This window comes from Leptodactylus fuscus, chromosome 3 (assembly GCF_031893055.1).
Source record: "Leptodactylus fuscus isolate aLepFus1 chromosome 3, aLepFus1.hap2, whole genome shotgun sequence".
Taxonomy (NCBI): domain Eukaryota; kingdom Metazoa; phylum Chordata; class Amphibia; order Anura; family Leptodactylidae; genus Leptodactylus; species Leptodactylus fuscus.
Window position 1 is genome coordinate 182532714 of NC_134267.1, and position 21294 is coordinate 182554007.

At 45.5% G+C, this 21294-nt stretch overlaps 1 protein-coding gene across 1 annotated transcript in view; it reads right to left on the reverse strand.

Moving 5' to 3' along the window:
• The window catches only part of LOC142196759 (ceruloplasmin-like), a 59143-nt gene extending 40073 nt beyond the window's left edge, over nucleotides 1–19070 (reverse strand). Inside the window, exons 1-3 of the mRNA XM_075266732.1 lie at nucleotides 18916–19070; nucleotides 16489–16733; nucleotides 1494–1706 (exon numbers count right to left, since the gene is read on the reverse strand). Of these exons, the coding sequence (XP_075122833.1) occupies nucleotides 1494–1706; nucleotides 16489–16733; nucleotides 18916–19070 (613 nt within the window). The remainder of the gene's footprint in view (nucleotides 1–1493; nucleotides 1707–16488; nucleotides 16734–18915) is intronic.
• Nucleotides 19071–21294: the final 2224 nt, after the last annotated feature.

Here is a 21294-nt window from a genome sequence, read left to right on the forward strand (position 1 = left end):
GAATTCAGACTGTCTAAAGTTTTGCTAGCATGCTGCAATATTGGATTGATCTTGCTGAATGAGACACTGGAGTGCTTGAAAGGAATCTACAATCTCCCAAATCACATTTAGGCTAAAGCCCCATGTAGCAGGCCGTAGCAAAAACGCGCTGCCAGAAAAACCAAGGCAACAACACATCACAGTTTTTCCCTCAGCACTTTTCTTTGCGGTCTTTCTGATTCCACTATACCTATCGGGAAACCGTCAGCATTTCCATAGGGATAAATGACATGCTGCGATTTCCAAAACCGCAACCGTTTTGGAAATCGCAGCATTTCCGCTGCACATATTTTTCTGCAATGTGTGTATGGGATTTCCTAGAATCCTATCCACTTTGCAGTGACTGTAAAATGCAGCGTTTTTTGCTGCATTGTTTCCACTGTGGCCAAACAGTGGCGCGTGTGCCAGGTGGGGCCCCGGCCATAAAGTAAACATAGTAGCCTGTAACACCATTTTTAAACATATATTTGATATTCTTACAGGAAAAGATGCTGTGAAGAAATATGCTAATGAGCTTCCTGGTACACCAGGAGTGTGGTCATGCCTGTGAACCTTCGGCACTTCTATAGCTGTGAGACTAAGGCTGAGTGCACTGGCATCCAGTCGTGGCATTCCACTCTGGATTAGGCCCAAATGAATGGGCCTAGTCAGTAGGGAGTGTCACGCCGCGGTAAGAAAGGGCAGCTCGCTGTTTTTTTCCGCGAGCCGGGAGAAACCGCTTGCGGAAAAAGGAAGTGAACGGCTCCCATTGAAGTCAATAGGAAGCGTTATTTTTGAGCCAGATTCTGAGGCGGATTCCTCATCAAACTCCAGTCCAAAAAAACCTGTGTGAATTCAGCCAAGAACTCCCAGCATGCTCCATTCATTTCTATTGGAGCTCAAAGCAGAGTAAAGCCGGGTTCACACCGGGTTTTTTGGACCTCTCCAGCGACTAGGTGCGACTGGATGCTGGTGCAGTGCACACAGAGTTTTCCGCCATCCAATTGCAGCATTCCACTCCAGATTAGGCCCAAATGAATGGGCCTAGTCAGGAGGGAGTCTTGCTCCGCGGATTCTGTGGCTGAATCAGACGCGGAATACACATCAAGAAAGGGCATGTCGCCTCTTTTTTCCACAAGTGGGAACAAACCACTTAGGAAAAAAGGAACCCATTGAATTCAATGGGAGGCGGTTTTTTGTGACGGATTCTGAGGGGTATTCCGCGTCAAATTTCGGACCAAAAAATCCCGTGTGAACCCAGCCTAAGTGTGCATGTTGGGAGTTGTAGTTGGTGATCCCTGGTCTACAATGTAATTATACATCATCAATATCTTTTATCCATACTTTATCTAATAGTACACTGGGCTATTCTTTTTTAATATATATATATATATATATATATATATATATATATATACCTTCTTTATTGAAACTAAAAAGAATTATAAGACAGTAACAGGAATATCATGTCATACCTTTCTTGCAGATAATTAAGGGTCCAAAAAGTCCACTGTAAACATCTTTTGTAGAATCGACGTGTGAATGATAAATCCGGGTCAAACAGTCATTGTCCATTGCAGTCGGACCCTGGTCTTCGCCAACATTCCAATAGTAAGTATAAGATTGACCAGGCTGTACTGCATCATCTTTCTTTTGTTTCCCTGAAGTATTATCTGGATATAAAGCTCCTGAAATGAACAAGTAATTAACATTAATGACATTGTAGAATTTATTTTATATTATGATAATAAAATATAGTAATATAAGCAGTAGAGATGAGCGAACAGTGTTCTATCGAACTCATGTTCGATCGGATATTAGGCTGTTCGGCATGTTCGAATCGAATCGAACACCGAGTGGTAAAGTGCGCCATTACTCGATTCCCCTCCCACCTTCCCTGGCGCCTTTTTTGCTCCAATAACAGCGCAGGGTAGGTGGGACAGGAACTACGACACCGGTGACGTTGAGAAAAGTAGGCAAAACCCATTGGCTGCCGAAAACATGTGACCTCTAATTTAAAAGAACAGCGCCGCCCAGGTTCGCGTCATTCTGAGCTTGCAATTCACCGAGGACGGAGGTTTCCGTCCAGCTAGCTAGGGCTTAGATTCTGGGTAGGCAGGGACAGGCTAGGATAGGAAGGAGAAGACAACCACAACAGCTCTTGTAAGAGCTAAATTCCAGGGAGAAGCTTGTCAGTGTAACGTGGCACTGACGGGCTCAATCGCCGCAACCCAGCTTTCCCAGGATCCTGAATGGAATACACTGTCAGTGTATTCCCGTATACCCGATATATACCCCCGATACCCGTTCCAACGGTGTGCCCCCCCACCTTCACCCCAGAAATACCCTGCAAGTCCCCTAGCAATAGAATTGGGGCTATATACACCCACTATTTTTGCTACTGCCATATAGTGCCATTGTCTGACTGGGAATTCAAAGAATATATTGGGGTTACGTGCACCCACAATTTTTACTACCGGTATACAGTGCCAGTTTCTGACTGGGAATTCAAAGAATATATTGGGGTTACAAATACCCTCATTTCTTGCTACTGCCATATAGTGCCAGTTTCTGACTGGTAATTCAAAGAATATATTGGGGTTACGTGCACCCACAATTTTTACTACTGGTATACAGTGCCAGTTTCTGACTGGGAATTCAAAGAATATATTGGGGTTACGTGCACCCACAATTTTTACTACTGGTATACAGTGCCAGTTTCTGACTGGGAATTCAAAGAATATATTGGGGTTACGTGCACCCACAATTTTTACTACTGGTATACAGTGCCAGTTTCTGACTGGGAATTCAAAGAATATATTGGGGTTATAAATACCCTCATTTCTTGCTACTGCCATATAGTGCCAGTTTCTGACTGGGAATTCAAAGAATATATTGGGGTTACGTGCACCCACAATTTTTACTACTGGTATACAGTGCCAGTTTCTGACTGGGAATTCAAAGAATATATTGGGGTTACGTGCACCCACAATTTTTACTACTGGTATACAGTGCCATTGTCTGACTGGGAATTCAAAGAATATATTGGGGTTATAAATACCCTCATTTCTTGCTACTGCCATATAGTGCCAGTTTCTGACTGGGAATTCAAAGAATATATTGGGGTTACGTGCACCCACAATTTTTACTACTGGTATACAGTGCCATTGTCTGACTGGGAATTCAAAGAATATATTGGGGTTATAAATACCCTCATTTCTTGCTACTGGTATATAGTGCCATTGTCTGACTGGGAATTCAAAGAATATATTGGGGTTACGTGCACCCACAATTTTTACTACTGGTATACAGTGCCAGTTTCTGACTGGGAATTCAAAGAATATATTGGGGTTATAAATACCCTCATTTCTTGCTACTGGTATATAGTGCCATTGTCTGACTGGGAATTCAAAGAATATATTGGGGTTACGTGCACCCACAATTTTTACTACTGGTATACAGTGCCAGTTTCTGACTGGGAATTCAAAGAATATATTGGGGTTATAAATACCCTCATTTCTTGCTACTGGTATATAGTGCCATTGTCTGACTGGGAATTCAAAGAATATATTGGGGTTACGTGCACCCACAATTTTTACTACTGGTATACAGTGCCAGTTTCTGACTGGGAATTCAAAGAATATATTGGGGTTACAAATACCCTCATTTCTTGCTACTGCCATATAGTGCCAGTTTCTGACTGGTAATTCAAAGAATATATTGGGGTTACGTGCACCCACAATTTTTACTACTGGTATACAGTGCCAGTTTCTGACTGGGAATTCAAAGAATATATTGGGGTTACGTGCACCCACAATTTTTACTACTGGTATACAGTGCCATTGTCTGACTGGGAATTCAAAGAATATATTGGGGTTATAAATACCCTCATTTCTTGCTACTGCCATATAGTGCCAGTTTCTGACTGGGAATTCAAAGAATATATTGGGGTTACGTGCACCCACAATTTTTACTACTGGTATACAGTGCCATTGTCTGACTGGGAATTCAAAGAATATATTGGGGTTACGTGCACCCACAATTTTTACTACTGGTATACAGTGCCAGTTTCTGACTGGGAATTCAAAGAATATATTGGGGTTATAAATACCCTCATTTCTTGCTACTGGTATATAGTGCCATTGTCTGACTGGGAATTCAAAGAATATATTGGGGTTACGTGCACCCACAATTTTTACTACTGGTATACAGTGCCAGTTTCTGACTGGGAATTCAAAGAATATATTGGGGTTATAAATACCCTCATTTCTTGCTACTGGTATATAGTGCCATGGTCTGACTGGGAATTCAAAGAATATATTGGGGTTACGTGCACCCACAATTTTTACTACTGGTATACAGTGCCAGTTTCTGACTGGGAATTCAAAGAATATATTGGGGTTACAAATACCCTCATTTCTTGCTACTGCCATATAGTGCCAGTTTCTGACTGGTAATTCAAAGAATATATTGGGGTTACGTGCACCCACAATTTTTACTACTGGTATACAGTGCCAGTTTCTGACTGGGAATTCAAAGAATATATTGGGGTTACGTGCACCCACAATTTTTACTACTGGTATACAGTGCCATTGTCTGACTGGGAATTCAAAGAATATATTGGGGTTATAAATACCCTCATTTCTTGCTACTGCCATATAGTGCCAGTTTCTGACTGGGAATTCAAAGAATATATTGGGGTTACGTGCACCCACAATTTTTACTACTGGTATACAGTGCCATTGTCTGACTGGGAATTCAAAGAATATATTGGGGTTATAAATACCCTCATTTCTTGCTACTGGTATATAGTGCCATTGTCTGACTGGGAATTCAAAGAATATATTGGGGTTACGTGCACCCACAATTTTTACTACTGGTATACAGTGCCAGTTTCTGACTGGGAATTCAAAGAATATATTGGGGTTACAAATACCCTCATTTCTTGCTACTGCCATATAGTGCCAGTTTCTGACTGGTAATTCAAAGAATATATTGGGGTTACGTGCACCCACAATTTTTACTACTGGTATACAGTGCCAGTTTCTGACTGGGAATTCAAAGAATATATTGGGGTTACAAATACCCTCATTTCTTGCTACTGCCATATAGTGCCAGTTTCTGACTGGTAATTCAAAGAATATATTGGGGTTACGTGCACCCACAATTTTTACTACTGGTATACCGTGCCATTGTCTGACTGGGAATTCAAAAAATATATTGGGGTTATAAATACCCTCATTTCTTGCTACTGGTATATAGTGCCATTGTCTGACTGGGAATTCAAAGAATATATTGGGGTTACGTGCACCCACAATTTTTACTACTGGTATACAGTGCCAGTTTCTGACTGGGAATTCAAAGAATATATTGGGGTTACAAATACCCTCATTTCTTGCTACTGCCATATAGTGCCAGTTTCTGACTGGTAATTCAAAGAATATATTGGGGTTACGTGCACCCACAATTTTTACTACTGGTATACAGTGCCAGTTTCTGACTGGGAATTCAAAGAATATATTGGGGTTACAAATACCCTCATTTCTTGCTACTGCCATATAGTGCCAGTTTCTGACTGGTAATTAAAAGAATATATTGGGGTTACGTGCACCCACAATTTTTACTACTGGTATACAGTGCCAGTTTCTGACTGGGAATTCAAAGAATATATTGGGGTTACAAATACCCTCATTTCTTGCTACTGCCATATAGTGCCAGTTTCTGACTGGTAATTCAAAGAATATATTGGGGTTACGTGCACCCACAATTTTTACTACTGGTATATAGAGCCATTGTCTGACTGGGAATTCAAAGAATATATTGGGGTTATAAATACCCTCATTTCTTGCTACTGCCATATAGTGCCAGTTTCTGACTGGTAATTCAAAGAATATATTGGGGTTATAAATACCCTCATTTCTTGCTACTGGTATATAGTGCCATTGTCTGACTGGGAATTCAAAGAATATATTGGGGTTACGTGCACCCACAATTTTTACTACTGGTATATAGTGCCAATTTCTAACTGGGAATTCAAAATGCGCAAGGCTCCCGGAAAGGGACGTGGACGAGGCCGTGGGCGAGGTCGGGGGAATGGTTCTGGGGAGCAAGGTAGCAGTGAAGCCACAGGGCGTCCCGTGCCTACTCCTGTGGGGCAGCAAGCATTGCGCCACTCCACAGTGCCAGGGTTGCTTGCCACATTAACTAAACTGCAGGGTACAAACCTTAGTAGGCCCGAGAACCAGGAACAGGTCTTGCAATGGCTGTCAGAGAACGCTTACAGCACATTGTCCAGCAGCCAGTCAGACTCTGCCTCCTCTCCTCCTATTACCCAACAGTCTTGTCCTCCTTCCTCCCAAAATTCCCAAGCTTCACAGAACAATAACCCCAACTGTTCCTGCTCCCCAGAGCTGTTCTCCGCTCCTTTCATTGTCCCTCAACCTGCCTCTCCACGTCACGATTCCACGAACCTAACAGAGGAGCATCTGTGTCCAGATGCTCAAACACTAGAGTCTCCTCCATCTCCGTTCGATTTGGTGGTGGATGACCAGCAACCCACCCTCATCGACGATGATGTGACGCAGTTGCCGTCAGGGCATCCAGTTGACCGGCGCATTGTGCAGGAGGAGGAGATGAGACAGGAGTTGGAAGAGGAAGTGGTGGATGATGAGGACACTGACCCGACCTGGACAGGGGGGATGTTAAGCGGGGAAAGTAGTGTGGATGTTGAGGCAAGTGCAGCACCAAAAAGGGTAGCTAGAGGCAGAGGCAGAGGTCAGCAGCTTAGGCGAAGCCAGGCCACACCCGGAATCTCCCAAGATGTTCCAGTTCGTACCCAGCCCCGAAAAACTCCCACCTCGAGGGCACGTTTCTCGAAGGTGTGGAGTTTTTTCAAGGAATGCGCCGAGGACAGATATAGTGTTGTCTGCACAATTTGCCTCTCGAAATTGATTAGGGGCTCTGAGAAGAGCAACCTGTCCACCACTTCAATGCGCCGTCATTTGGAATCCAAGCACTGGAATCAGTGGCAGGCAGCAACGGCAGGACAAAGGCCGCCTGCCGTTCACGCCACTGCCACTGCCTCTGCCACTGCCTCTGCCACTGCCACTGCTGATTGTGCTGGCGATGCACTCCAGAGGACGAGCCAGGACACCACTTCATCTGCCTCCGCCACTTTGTTGACTTCTCCCTCATCCTCCCCTGTTCCTGTCTTATCTCCTTCTCCTGCACCATCAAAGGCACCATCAGGCGCTTCTTTACAACAACCCACCATCTCTCAGACATTGGAGCGGCGGCAGAAATACACTGCTAACCACCCACACGCGCAAGCCTTGAACGCCAACATCGCTAAACTGCTGGCCCAGGAGATGTTGGCGTTCCGGCTTGTTGAAACTCCCGCCTTCCTGGACCTGATGGCAACTGCGGCACCTCGCTATGCCGTCCCTAGCCGTCACTACTTCTCCCGGTGTGCCGTCCCCGCCTTGCACCAGCACGTGTCACTCAACATCAGGCGGGCCCTTAGTTCCGCGCTTTGCACAAAGGTCCACTTGACCACCGACGCGTGGACAAGTGCATGCGGACAGGGACGCTACATTTCACTGACGGCACACTGGGTGAATGTAGTTGAGGCTGGGACTGCTTCCCAAACTGGCCCGGTGTACCTCGTCTCCCCGCCTAACATTCCTGGCAGGGACACGAGAAGAACACCCCCCTCCTCCTCCTCCTCTACCGCCTCCTCCTCCGCCACCGCCTCCTCCTCCGCCACCGCCTCCTCCTCCGCTGTTAGATTGACCCCAGCTACGAGTTGGAAACGTTGCAGCACTGGCGTTGGTAGACGTCAGCAGGCTGTGCTGAAGCTGATCAGCTTGGGGGACAGACAGCACACTGCCTCCGAGGTGAGGGATGCCCTCCTCGATGAGACGGCAATATGGTTTGAGCCGCTGCACCTGGGCCCAGGCATGGTCGTTTGTGATAACGGCCGGAACCTGGTAGCAGCTCTGGAGCTTGCCGGACTCCAACATGTTCCATGCCTGGCCCACGTCTTCAACCTAGTGGTGCAACGTTTCCTAAAGAGCTACCCCAATGTTCCAGAGCTACTGGTGAAAGTGCGGCGCATGTGCGCCCACTTTCGCAAGTCGACAGTAGCCGCTGCTAGCTTAAAATCTCTCCAGCAACGCCTGCATGTGCCACAACACCGGCTTTTGTGCGACGTCCCCACACGCTGGAACTCAACGTTTCAGATGTTGAATAGAGTGGTTGAGCAGCAGAGACCTTTGATGGAATACCAGCTACAAAACCCTAGGGTGCCACAAAGTCAGCTGCCTCAGTTTCTCATCCATGAGTGGCCATGGATGAGAGACCTTTGTGACATCCTACGGGTGTTTGAGGAGTCCACAAGGAGGGTGAGCTCTGAGGATGCGATGGTGAGCCTTACAATCCCGCTCTTGTGTGTTCTGAGAGAATCCCTGATTGACATCAGGGATAACTCAGATCACACAGAGGAGTCAGGGATAGCATCCGATCCGTCACAGCTGGAGAGTAGGTCCACACATCTGTCCGCTTCATCGCGTTTAATGGAGGAGGAGGAGGAGGAGGAGGAGGAGGAAGAAGAGTTGTCCGATGATGTGATGGTGATACAGGAGGCTTCCGGGCAACTTCGAATCGTCCCATTGTTGCAGCGCGGATGGGTAGACATGGAGGATGAGGAGGAAATGGAGATTGAACTTTCCGGTGGGGCCAGAGGAGTCATGCCAACTAACACTGTGGCAGACATGGCTGAGTTCATGTTGGGGTGCTTTACAACCGACAAGCGTATTGTCAAAATCATGGAGGACAACCAGTACTGGATCTTTGCTATCCTTGACCCCCGGTATAAAAACAACATCTCGTCTTTTATTCCGGTAGAGGGGAGGGCCAATCGCATCAATGCTTGCCACAGGCAATTGGTGCAGAATATGATGGAGATGTTTCCAGCATGTGACGTTGGCGGCAGGGAGGGCAGTTCCTCCAGTAGGCAACCAAGTTCTCACCGGTCCACACAAACGAGGGGCACACTGTCTAAGGTCTGGGACACCTTGATGGCACCCCCTCGCCAAAGTGCCGCCACAGAGGGTCCTAGTGTCACCAGGCGTGAGAAGTATAGGTGCATGTTGCGGGAATACCTTTCCGACCACAGCCCTGTCCTCTCCGACCCCTCTGCGCCCTACACGTATTGGGTGTCGAAGTTGGACCTGTGGCTTGAACTTGCCCTATATGCCTTGGAGGTGCTGTGCTGTCCTGCCGCCAGCGTCCTATCTGAGAGGGTGTTCAGTGCAGCCGGTGGCATCATCACTGACAAGCGCACCCGTCTGTCAGCTGAGAGTGCCGACCGGCTCACTTTGATAAAAATGAACCACCACTGGATAGAGCCTTCATTTTTGTGCCCACCTGTGTCAAGCACCCCAACATGAAACTCCATGTCTGTACTCAACCTCTCCAATTCCTCCGCATCCTCATACTCATCCACCATAAGTGTTGCACAATTCTGCTAATACTAGGCTCCCTCCAACATGATTTCCCCCAACTCTGCTGGTTAGAGGCTCCCTCCACCCTGATTTCCACCAACTCTGCTGGTTAGAGGCTCCCTCCACCCTGCTTTCCCACAACTCTGCTGGTTAGAGGCTCCCTCCACCATGAATTTGCCCAAACTGGGCTGGTTAGAGGCTCCCTCCACATTGAATTGGTCCAAACTGGGGTTTTTAGAGGCTCCCTCCACCATGAATTTGCCAAAACTGGGCTGTTTAGAGGCTCCCTCCACCATGAATTTGCCCAAACTGGGCTGGTTAGAGGCTCCCTCCACCATGAATTGGTCCAAACTGGGCTGGTTAGAGGCTCCCTCCACCATGAATTGGTCCAAATTGGGGTTTTTAGAGGCTCCCTCCACCATGAATTGGTCCAAACTGGGCTGTTTAGAGGCTCCCTCCACCATGAATTGGTCCAAACTGGGGTTTTTAGAGGCTCCCTCCACCATGAATTGGTCCAAACTGGGCTGGTTAGAGGCTCCCTCCACCATGAATTGGTCCAAACTGGGCTGGTTAGAGGCTCCCTCCACCATGAATTGGTCCAAATTGGGGTTTTTAGAGGCTCCCTCCACCATGAATTGGTCCAAACTGGGCTGTTTAGAGGCTCCCTCCACCATGAATTGGTCCAAACTGGGGTTTTTAGAGGCTCCCTCCACCATGAATTGGTCCAAACTGGGGTTTTTAGAGGCTCCCTCCACCATGAATTGGTCCAAACTGGGGTTTTTAGAGGCTCCCTCCACCATGAATTTGCCCAAACTGGGCTGTTTAGAGGCTCCCTCCACCATGAATTGGTCCAAACTGGGTTTTTTAGAGGCTCCCTCCACCATGAATTGGTCCAAACTGGGGTTTTTAGAGGCTCCCTCCACCATGAATTGGTCCAAACTGGGGTTTTTAGAGGCTCCCTCCACCATGAATTTGCCCAAACTGGGCTGTTTAGAGGCTCCCTCCACCATGAATTGGTCCAAATTGGGGTTTTTAGAGGCTCCCTCCACCATGAATTGGTCCAAACTGGGGTTTTTAGAGGCTCCCTCCACCATGAATTTGCCCAAACTGGGCTGTTTAGAGGCTCCCTCCAGCATGAATTGGTCCAAACTGGGGTTTTTAGAGGCTCCCTCCAGCATGAATTGGTCCAAACTGGGGTTTTTAGAGGCTCCCTCCACCATGAATTTGCCCAAACTGGGCTGGTTAGAGGCTCCCTCCACCATGAATTGGTCCAAACTGGGCTGGTTAGAGGCTCCCTCCACCATGAATTTCCCAAAACTTGGCTGTTTAGAGGCTCCCTCCACCATGAATTGGTCCAAACTGGGTTTTTTAGAGGCTCCCTCCACCATGAATTTGCCCACACTGGGCTGGTTAGAGGCTCCCTCCACCATGAATTGGTCCAAATTGGGGTTTTTAGAGGCTCCCTCCACCATGAATTGGTCCAAACTGGGCTGTTTAGAGGCTCCCTCCACCATGAATTGGTCCAAACTGGGGTTTTTAGAGGCTCCCTCCACCATGAATTGGTCCAAACTGGGCTGGTTAGAGGCTCCCTCCACCATGAATTTGCCCAAACTGGGCTGTTTAGAGGCTCCCTCCACCATGAATTGGTCCAAACTGGGCTGGTTAGAGGCTCCCTCCACCATGAATTGGTCCAAACTGGGTTTTTTAGAGGCTTCCTCCACCATGAATTGGTCCAAACTGGGGTTTTTAGAGGCTCCCTCCACCATGAATTGGTCCAAACTGGGGTTTTTAGAGGCTCCCTCCAGCATGAATTGGTCCAAACTGGGGTTTTTAGAGGCTCCCTCCACCATGAATTTGCCCAAACTGGGCTGGTTAGAGTCTCCCTCCACCATGAATTGGTCCAAATTGGGGTTTTTAGAGGCTCCCTCCACCATGAATTGGTCCAAACTGGGCTGTTTAGAGGCTCCCTCCACCATGAATTGGTCCAAACTGGGGTTTTTAGAGGCTCCCTCCACCATGAATTGGTCCAAACTGGGCTGGTTAGAGGCTCCCTCCACCATGAATTGGTCCAAACTGGGGTTTTTAGAGGCTCCCTCCACCATGAATTTGCCCAAACTGGGCTGTTTAGAGGCTCCCTCCACCATGAATTGGTCCAAATTGGGGTTTTTAGAGGCTCCCTCCACCATGAATTTGCCAAAACTGGGCTGGTTAGAGGCTCCCTCCACCATGAATTGGTCCAAACTGGGCTGGTTAGAGGCTCCCTCCACCATGAATTGGTCCAAACTGGGCTGGTTAGAGGCTCCCTCCACCATGAATTGGTCCAAACTGGGGTTTTTAGAGGCTCCCTCCACCATGAATTGGTCCAAACTGGGCTGGTTAGAGGCTCCCTCCACCATGAATTGGTCCAAACTGGGCTGGTTAGAGGCTCCCTCCACCATGAATTGGTCCAAACTGGGGTTTTTAGAGGCTCCCTCCACCATGAATTGGTCCAAACTGGGCTGGTTAGAGGCTCCCTCCACCATGAATTGGTCCAAACTGGGTTTTTTAGAGGCTCCCTCCACCATGAATTGGTCCAAACTGGGGTTTTTAGAGGCTCCCTCCACCATGAATTTGCCCAAACTGGGCTGTTTAGAGGCTCCCTCCACCATGAATTGGTCCAAATTGGGGTTTTTAGAGGCTCCCTCCACCATGAATTGGTCCAAACTGGGCTGGTTAGAGGCTCCCTCCACCATGAATTGGTCCAAATTGGGGTTTTTAGAGGCTCCCTCCACCATGAATTGGTCCAAACTGGGCTGTTTAGAGGCTCCCTCCACCCTGCTTTCCCACAACTCTGCTGGTTAGAGGCTCCCTCCACCATGAATTGGTCCAAACTGGGCTGTTTAGAGGCTCCCTCCACCATGAATTGGTCCAAACTGGGTTTTTTAGAGGCTCCCTCCACCATGAATTGGTCCAAACTGGGGTTTTTAGAGGCTCCCTCCACCATGAATTGGTCCAAACTGGGGTTTTTAGAGACTCCCTCCACCATGAATTTGCCCAAACTCTGCTGGTTAGAGGCTCAATCCACCCTGATTTTCAAAACAAATGTTGGTGCCAACCTCAACTTACTACAAGGGCCAAATTCACTGCTGGTGACAAGCTCTCCTCACTGCAAGTGCCAAATACACATGTTTCAAGGTGTTTTCCTACTGTCAGAGAGGTGGTATTGAGTGTGTAAAGTGTGTAGTTGTTAGGCTGTGATGTTGGGGTAATAGAGGGTCTTTGGTGTGTTAGATGCCCCCAGACATGCTTCCCCTGCTGTCCCAGTGTCATTCCAGAGGTGTTGGCATCATTTCCTGTGGTGTCATAGTGGACTTGGTGACCCTCCAGATACGGATTTGGGTTTCCCCCTTAACGTGTATCTGTTCCCCATAGACTATAATGGGGTTCGAAACCCGTTCGAACACACGAACAGTGAGCGGCTGTTCGATTCGAATTTCGAACCTCGAACATTTTAGTGTTCGCTCATCTCTAATAAGCAGACTAAAGAATATATTGTGTGTTCTGAATAATTGTGCTTTACTAATGTAGTCATAAACATCAGGCAATACTCTGAGCAATTCCAGAGAAGCAACATGGCCCCGATATTAAACAACCCCTAAGATGCTGCAGTGTTAGGACTGTGCAGCAGGTGCGGCAATAACATCAAAGTCGCAACCTGTTCCACTACGCAGTCCAGCAGTCATAGGGTCAATTCCCTTTGCAGCAGCCGGGCGTGGTCGACTGTCTGACTGACTAGGGTGTCGACCAATATGTAAGCTTGGCATGGGCAGCACCCCATGTGAGCACCCCTTCCCTATTTAAGGGGGCTGGTCTGGTCTGGAGTGTGTGTGCATGCGTGCGTGTGTGTCTCTCTGTGTGTGTGTATGTCTCTCTCTCTGTCTCTGTGTGTGTGTCTCTCTCTCTCTGTGTGTCTCTCTCTCTGTCTCTGTGTGTGTGTCTCTCTCTCTCTGTCTCTGTGTCTATGTGTGTGTCTCTCTCTCTGTCTGTCTGTGTCTCTTTCTGTCTGTGTCTATGTCTACATTCACACTGCCATCATTAAAGTCCATTGCTCTGATTCATCATAGTATCATTGCAATGGACTGAAACACTGATAGAATGGAGAACCCTCCATGCAGGACTTATTCCTATGTTGATTTTTGGAGACTCTGCAGATGTAGACATGAACATAGTGTGATGTACGGGGGATTCAGAAGCTCTGGTTTCTTTCCCAACAGCAGTCTTTATTGCAGCAGACAAGCTTACAGGTACAGGTAGTGCTGCTCAGCAGCTCAGCATGTCAAAACAAACAAATGAAAATAAAGGCCTACGCCTCTCCGGCGGCTTACTAAACAATTTCTTCCCTCACTAACCGGGGGTCAGCCTACTGTTGACCTCCTAACAAAACAGGGTTTACAAGTAAACAAGGGGTGCACATACCCGGCACTTTAACAGCATCCTTTTTGGGCAGAGCTTTCTCAGGCTGGTTGACTGTGTCAGTCTTTCAGTCTCTCTCCTCTCCCTCTCACTAACCAGCCCACCTGTGCTACTTACAGGGCTCTGCTGGTCTATTCCCAAGACTGGAATGGATTGCCCTGCAGGACTGGCCCGAACTTTACTCCAGTCCAGGACCTACAAACTAAATACCTGTGAATACTGCAACAGTCTTGGGGAAAAATAGCGCTTCTCCCACACTATACCCCTCTCCACTTCACAGTAGCCTTTTGCAGAAGTGTGATTTCTGTGCTATATATACTATTCACAGACAGCAGCCCACCCTGTGGATGGAGTGCTGTCTGTGGTTGGTCCATTTTTCAGATTTTAGACAAAAAATCTGATCAAATAAAAAACAAAGCTGGTTCTGGTACGAATGCGAGCAGTGTGCGGCAAGCACACGGAGCCCATTATATGCTATGGGGCTGTGTGCTTAACTGTCCAGCACTTGCGCTGATATTCCATTCGGGGGGGGGGGGGGGTCCTCCTGTGGACTCCTTCCGGATGGGAGGCAAGCGCTAATGTGAACCGGCCCTAAAAAGCAAAGTGGAAGGAGTAGGACACGGCGCACAGCGCTCCTCCTCAACACTCTCCTCCTGCTACTCGTGGACTTGGTGACTCTCCTTTAGTCGAATAGTGGTTTCCCCTGAAACGAGCATTTTTCCCATAGACTATAATGGGATTCGATATTCGATCGAGTAGTCGAATATTGAGGCGCTACTCGAAACGAATATCGAATCTTGAATATTTCACTACTCACTCATCTATAGTCATTACACATCGAGCCTCCTGCACTCTTTTCCCCCTTCTCTTTAGATGGATTTGGAGTGCTATAATCCATCTTACTGATATGAATAAAGTAGGGTATGCTGGTAATGTAATACTGCTTAGTTATTATGCTATAATTAGACAATTAACATGCAGTAATTCCATAGGAATCTCATTTGACTTCCGGTTACTACATCAAGATACAGTAATTTAATGAATGTAGTTGCCAGGGGCAGAAGATTGTGGAACTGCTTTGCTACCAAACTGGTTTGGCTTGGGGCCGCCTCTCAGGGTGTCATCCTAGCAGACTCCCCAGTCTTCGCCATCTAACAGTGATCATCACGTCTTTTCTGCAGGGAGCCCACCAGGCTGTTTGCTTAGGGGTCCCAGTTTGGTAACAGCTGACCAAGTAGAGCAACACAGAAACCAGATAAAATACATAATGTGTCCAGAGACTAAAACCAGGACAGAGACTAGAAACAGAAACCTCAGGTAGATTTATACTTCAGAAAACCCAAAGGCTATATATATGTAGAATTGTACTACAGAAAGTCCAAAGACTATAAGTATATAGCAATCCATTGAAGAAAGTCCAGGCCCAAGCACATAACACAGCGAAACAGAGATAAAAATAGACATGAGGGGAAAAGCGTACAAAGGGATAGACAAAGACTGTGGCATAAAACAACTGATTAGCATACATGCTCAAAAGATAAAACTCAGAACTACCAAACTGGACATACAGACAGCAGAATATAACAGAATGCATACATGGAATCAATACAACATATTGCTCGGCCAAAGAGACAGACTTGGGCTGGGGCCACAGTATCACCATGCGACCCCCTACACTCATATTGGAGGAATTTAAAAGGTGAAACACTAATAATGTATATTAGAGGCTAATAAACGTGTTGATGGGTATCTCATATTGAACGGGTTACCATTGATTTCTATGGATACCAGATGTTTCACATGCTGCTAACTCTAGCTAAAAGTGATTCTTATTTATCAGCTCAGTATATTTAATAGGAGAAATGAAAAGTCTAACTTGGGGGCTTCCAAACGCACTAGAAAGGAAGGTTAAGAGATTTGACTGGGAAACAGCAAATTTTTGCAATTGTTCTAAGGATATTAAAATTTATTGGTGACTGATTTATAAGACGTGGCAGAAAGCATCTTTTGAATGTCTAATAGAGCAACCCAAAGTGCATACTGCCGGTAAACCGGATAAAGCATACTCTGCAGATGTAATAGCAATTCCCTTGTATGAAACATGAATAAGGATATTGCATATGTTCAGACCCAGAATTGGAGGCAAGAAATCATGATAGCAATGATCAGAATGTCAGCAGGAATAAAAGGCAACCCTTCTACATGACCAGAATTAGAAATGTAGACATTTTTGGCAATGCAATATCTTACAGGGCTCTCTCCTACTGTATCTTGTCATGATGCTTGAAACTTCTATAATTCCTTTCCCCTGCTTTGTGTTACAATGTACAAGAGCCCAAGTCAGGAAAGGATTCATTCCATTATCATATAAATATCCACTTAAGAAAATACATTCTTTAATTTTCATTCTGAAAATATTAAAAGTCCAAGAATGATTATTAATAATGTATATATTATTTTTAGCATTCTATATTTTACTTTGTATGAACAGTCCACAAAATAGGAACAAGTTTACCTTCACCATCCTTTTTGTATTGCACTGCATGTGGATGTACGGAGTAAGGTCTGGTAGCATTGTTGTGTAAATGAAGAATGATTTTGTCACCAACTTCCGCTGTTATCATTGGGCCCATTAATCCCATCCAGTCCGGTTTCATGATTTCTTCTGTGTATGAATCATTTGTGTATTGCGAGTACATAGCTTTCACATAGACCTTGCCTATTCTAGTGGGGCCAGACTCAAGATAGATCTTGGCATGCCTGCATAGACAGAAGACCACATTTTATTAAACTGTGTCAGAACTACTAACAAGAGCATTGAGAGTTGCCAGGATTTTGGAAGGGAACTGGATATTTCATAGATTACATATCTACAATTTAGTTAAAAGAGATGGCTAGCAGGATGGGATGAGGATGAGGGGATGCGGATTCACGCAGACAGAAAAGCTGTATGTAGACACACAGTACACCTCTGTGCTATGGAGGTAAGTCTACTCTGTGTGGCGATCTCTTATAGTGCCCTAATACATAGTTATTCTACATAGACGCAATAGTTCTGGTTGAGAATAGCTCCAAGTACAATGTCCAATGGACTGACCCTTATAGGCATATGGTTGCTGCATACATTGATATTTATGCAATGTACAGTTGATCCATCATCACATGAGTTAGTAGGATAACCTAGTTAAAGGCATTCATTCTTCTATTCACTGGAAAGGAGGTAAATTCTAGATTGGTGGGAGTCTGACCCAATGTCGTGTTCCACTCAGCCATCACCATTAGGAGATTCAATAGAATGGCAGTCACTCATGACTCAAAGTCTATTGTAAGAGACAAGTGAGGCCCTGCAGACCCTCTTATCCATTTTTACAGCCGAACATACACCAAACCATCCATGATCAACACATTCTGCGAGAGATAGCAGCAGAATCACAGTTATATATTATTATATTATTATTATTATTATTATTATTATTAACGAACCCAATTAGTATTGTCACACCAGTAACATCCCAGAAAATGAGATTAGTACATGATAATTGTCATGAATCTTGAAATTCAGTTGCCAGAATTGTTCTATTCAATTCACCTCTCAAAAAGAATTTCAATTTTCAATTGCCTATGAAGTATGCCTCTGGACCTGCTTTCTTTCCCACATGACTAAAACGCTAACGCCGACGTGAGGACCGACCTGTACCCCACTTCCTCTCTGCTGTATTCTAACCTCCCCCCCTCCACACCTCTCCATTTGTCTCTTTCTATATGTTTGATTTATTGTATGTCTGGACACTCCACACTTGTAATTGCTATATCTTTATACCTATAGACGTGAAGCTTGTGTTCTCCAAACACGAAAACAAATTAAGATCAATTTCTGAAAAAAGGGTTCATTGTGCGAAAGTAGAAAAACAACAAAAAGTATATATATATATATATATATATATATATATATATATATATATATATATATATATATATATCCCTATTCAGTGACCATGCCTGACATAAACATATCTTAATTAGTTTTAATTGCTTTTTATTGTCTTCTGTGATAAGATATTACACTGCAGCGGTTTAACCAATTACAGAAGTTTGGGTTAACTCTGCTACATTATAAAATTTAGAAAATGATGAATGTTGGAAAACCGAGGGGGAGTACAATGTTACTATTTTAAGGTTAAAATGAGTTAGATTGCTAAAGGCTTACAATGCACATAGGCAGAGTTATGTGTCAGAAATATTTATTTAAGCCATTAATTCAAAATCTGCAAAAAATCTATAAAAATAAATGATATTGTCTGAATGGTGTTTGCAATTTTAATATCACTGTAGGAGGTTATAGGGAATCTGTTAACAGTACATTGTCTATAAATGGAATCACAGCGCCTTGTAGTGGGGTTTCCACAGTTTCCAAAGATGCCCAATATGTTATTCAGCTTTGGAACCACAATTTGTATAAATCACCCCTTTATTCATGGAGGAACATTGCATTAGGACATGTCTTAGCTTCCCTGGGATTTGGTTTCAGCACTAGATTCCAGGGCACAGTACTACCCCCTTATTGGTATATGAATAAAAAGTTGCATGAAAATGGGGCCCCAAAGCTGAACATCCGGGACATATTTGGAAACTGTAGAATCCCCTCTACAAGTTAATGGGATTAGGTTTATAATAAAGTTACTGCTGCCAGACTCTCTATAAAGGTTAGGTATGCTTTAAAGTAATCATGATCACATACATTATACAAGTGCATATACATGAGGAAATATTATATAAATGTATATAAATGCGTTTTAAGAATTTTTGAAATCTCATACCATCTTCAGAAGACTATTTGTTGTATAGACACACAGATAGTTACATTGACATACTGATGTGAACTGAAGAATGAGTTTACATTTGCTTTTTCTATTTAACAGCAAACATAATATTTTATACTTACTCATCCTCAGCTATGGATTTTCCAGAAATGATATTTTTGCCAGTGTAAGCATAATTCCATTTGCGTTCATGAATTGCAAAGTAGTATCTTCTGTCTTCCCCTACAGCATTTCCTATGTACCAGAGACAGAGGAGACACGTTCCTAGCAGCTTCATTGTTCTGGATTAGTGCTGACAGGTCAGTGTATATATCAGGTTATAAGCAGCCAGCCCTGGTACATTGCACTTCCCCAGTATTACAGAAGCTACAATGTCACATTTGTTGACAAAGGTAAGTAAACTTCCGCTTCTACTAAACCCCTGCAGGCAAGATTACCAAGAAATTGACTGACTTCTACTTCATATTCAATTTTTCATCCGGGTGTGCCAGGAGATTTGCATAGATGCAATGGCATCCAGAAGGTTGCTGGCAATATCTGTTTCTTGTAATGGAATTTTTTAAAAGATTTATGATAGTAATTAGAGATGAGCGAACACTAAAATGTTCGAGGTTCGAAATTCGATTCGAACAGCCGCTCAATGTTCGTGTGTTCGAACGGGTTTCGAACCCCATTATAGTCTATGGGGAACAGATACTCGTTAAGGGGGAAACCCAAATCCGTGTCTGGAGGGTCACCAAGTCCACTATGACACCCCAGGAAATGATGCCAACACCTCTGGAATGACACTGGGACAGCAGGGGAAGCATGTCTGGGGGCATCTAACACACCAAAGACCCTCTATTACCCCAACATCACAGCCTAACAACTACACACTTTACACACTCAATACCACCTCTCTGACAGTAGGAAAACACCTTGAAACATGTGTATTTGGCACTTGCAGTGAGGAGAGCTTGTCACCAGCAGTGAATTTGGCCCTTGTAGTAAGTTGAGGTTGGCACCAACATTTGTTTTGAAAATCAGGGTGGATTGAGCCTCTAACCAGCAGAGTTTGGGCAAATTCATGGTGGAGGGAGCCTCTAAAAACCCCAGTTTGGACCAATTCATGGTGGAGGGAGCCTCTAAAAAACCCAGTTTGGACCAATTCATGGTGGAGGGAGCCTCTAAAAACCCCAGTTTGGACCAATTCATGGTGGAGGGAGCCTCTAAAAACCCCAGTTTGGACCAATTCATGATGGAGGGAGCCTCTAAACAGCCCAGTTTGGACCAATTCATGGTGGAGAGAGCCTCTAAAAACCCCCGTTTGGACCAATTCATGGTGGAGGGAGCCTCTAAAAACCCCAGTTTGGACCAATTCATGGTGGAGGGAGCCTCTAAACAGCCCAGTTTGGACCAATTCATGGTGGAGGGAGCCTCTAAAAACCCCAGTTTGGACCAATTCATGGTGGAGGGAGCCTCTAAAAACCCCAGTTTGGACCAATTCATGATGGAGGGAGCCTCTAAACAGCCCAGTTTGGGCAAAATTCATGGTGGAGGGAGCCTCTAAACAGCCCAGTTTGGGCAAATTCATGGTGGAGGGAGCCTCTAAAAACCCCAGTTTGGACCAATTCATGGTGGAGGGAGCCTCTAAAAACCCCAGTTTGGACCAATTCATGGTGGAGGGAGCCTCTAAAAACCCCAGTTTGGACCAATTCATGATGGAGGGAGCCTCTAAACAGCCCAGTTTGGACCAATTCATGGTGGAGAGAGCCTCTAAAAACCCCAGTTTGGACCAATTCATGGTGGAGGGAGCCTCTAAACAGGCCAGTTTGGGCAAATTCATGGTGGAGGGAGCCTCTAAACAGGCCAGTTTGGGCAAATTCATGGTGGAGGGAGCCTCTAAAAACCCCAGTTTGGACCAATTCATGGTGGAGGGAGCCTCTAAACAGCCCAGTTTGGACCAATTCATGGTGGAGGGAGCCTCTAAAAACCCCAGTTTGGACCAATTCATGGTGGAGGGAGCCTCTAAAAACCCCAGTTTGGACCAATTCGTGATGGAGGGAGCCTCTAAACAGCCCAGTTTGGGCAAATTCATGGTGGAGGGAGCCTCTAAACAACCCAGTTTGGGCAAATTCATGGTGGAGGGAGCCTCTAAAAACCCCAGTTTGGACCAATTCATGGTGGAGGGAGCCTCTAAAAACCCCAGTTTGGACCAATTCATGGTGGAGGGAGCCTCTAAACAGGCCAGTTTGGGCAAATTCATGGTGGAGGGAGCCTCTAAACAGGCCAGTATGGGCAAATTCATGGTGGAGGGAGCCTCTAACCAGCCCAGTTTGGACCAATTCATGGTGGAGAGAGCCTCTAAAAACCCCAGTTTGGACCAATTCATGGTGGAGGGAGCCTCTAAACAGGCCAGTTTGGGCAAATTCATGGTGGAGGGAGCCTCTAAAAACCCCAGTTTGGACCAATTCATGGTGGAGGGAGCCTCTAAACAGCCCAGTTTGGACCAATTCATGGTG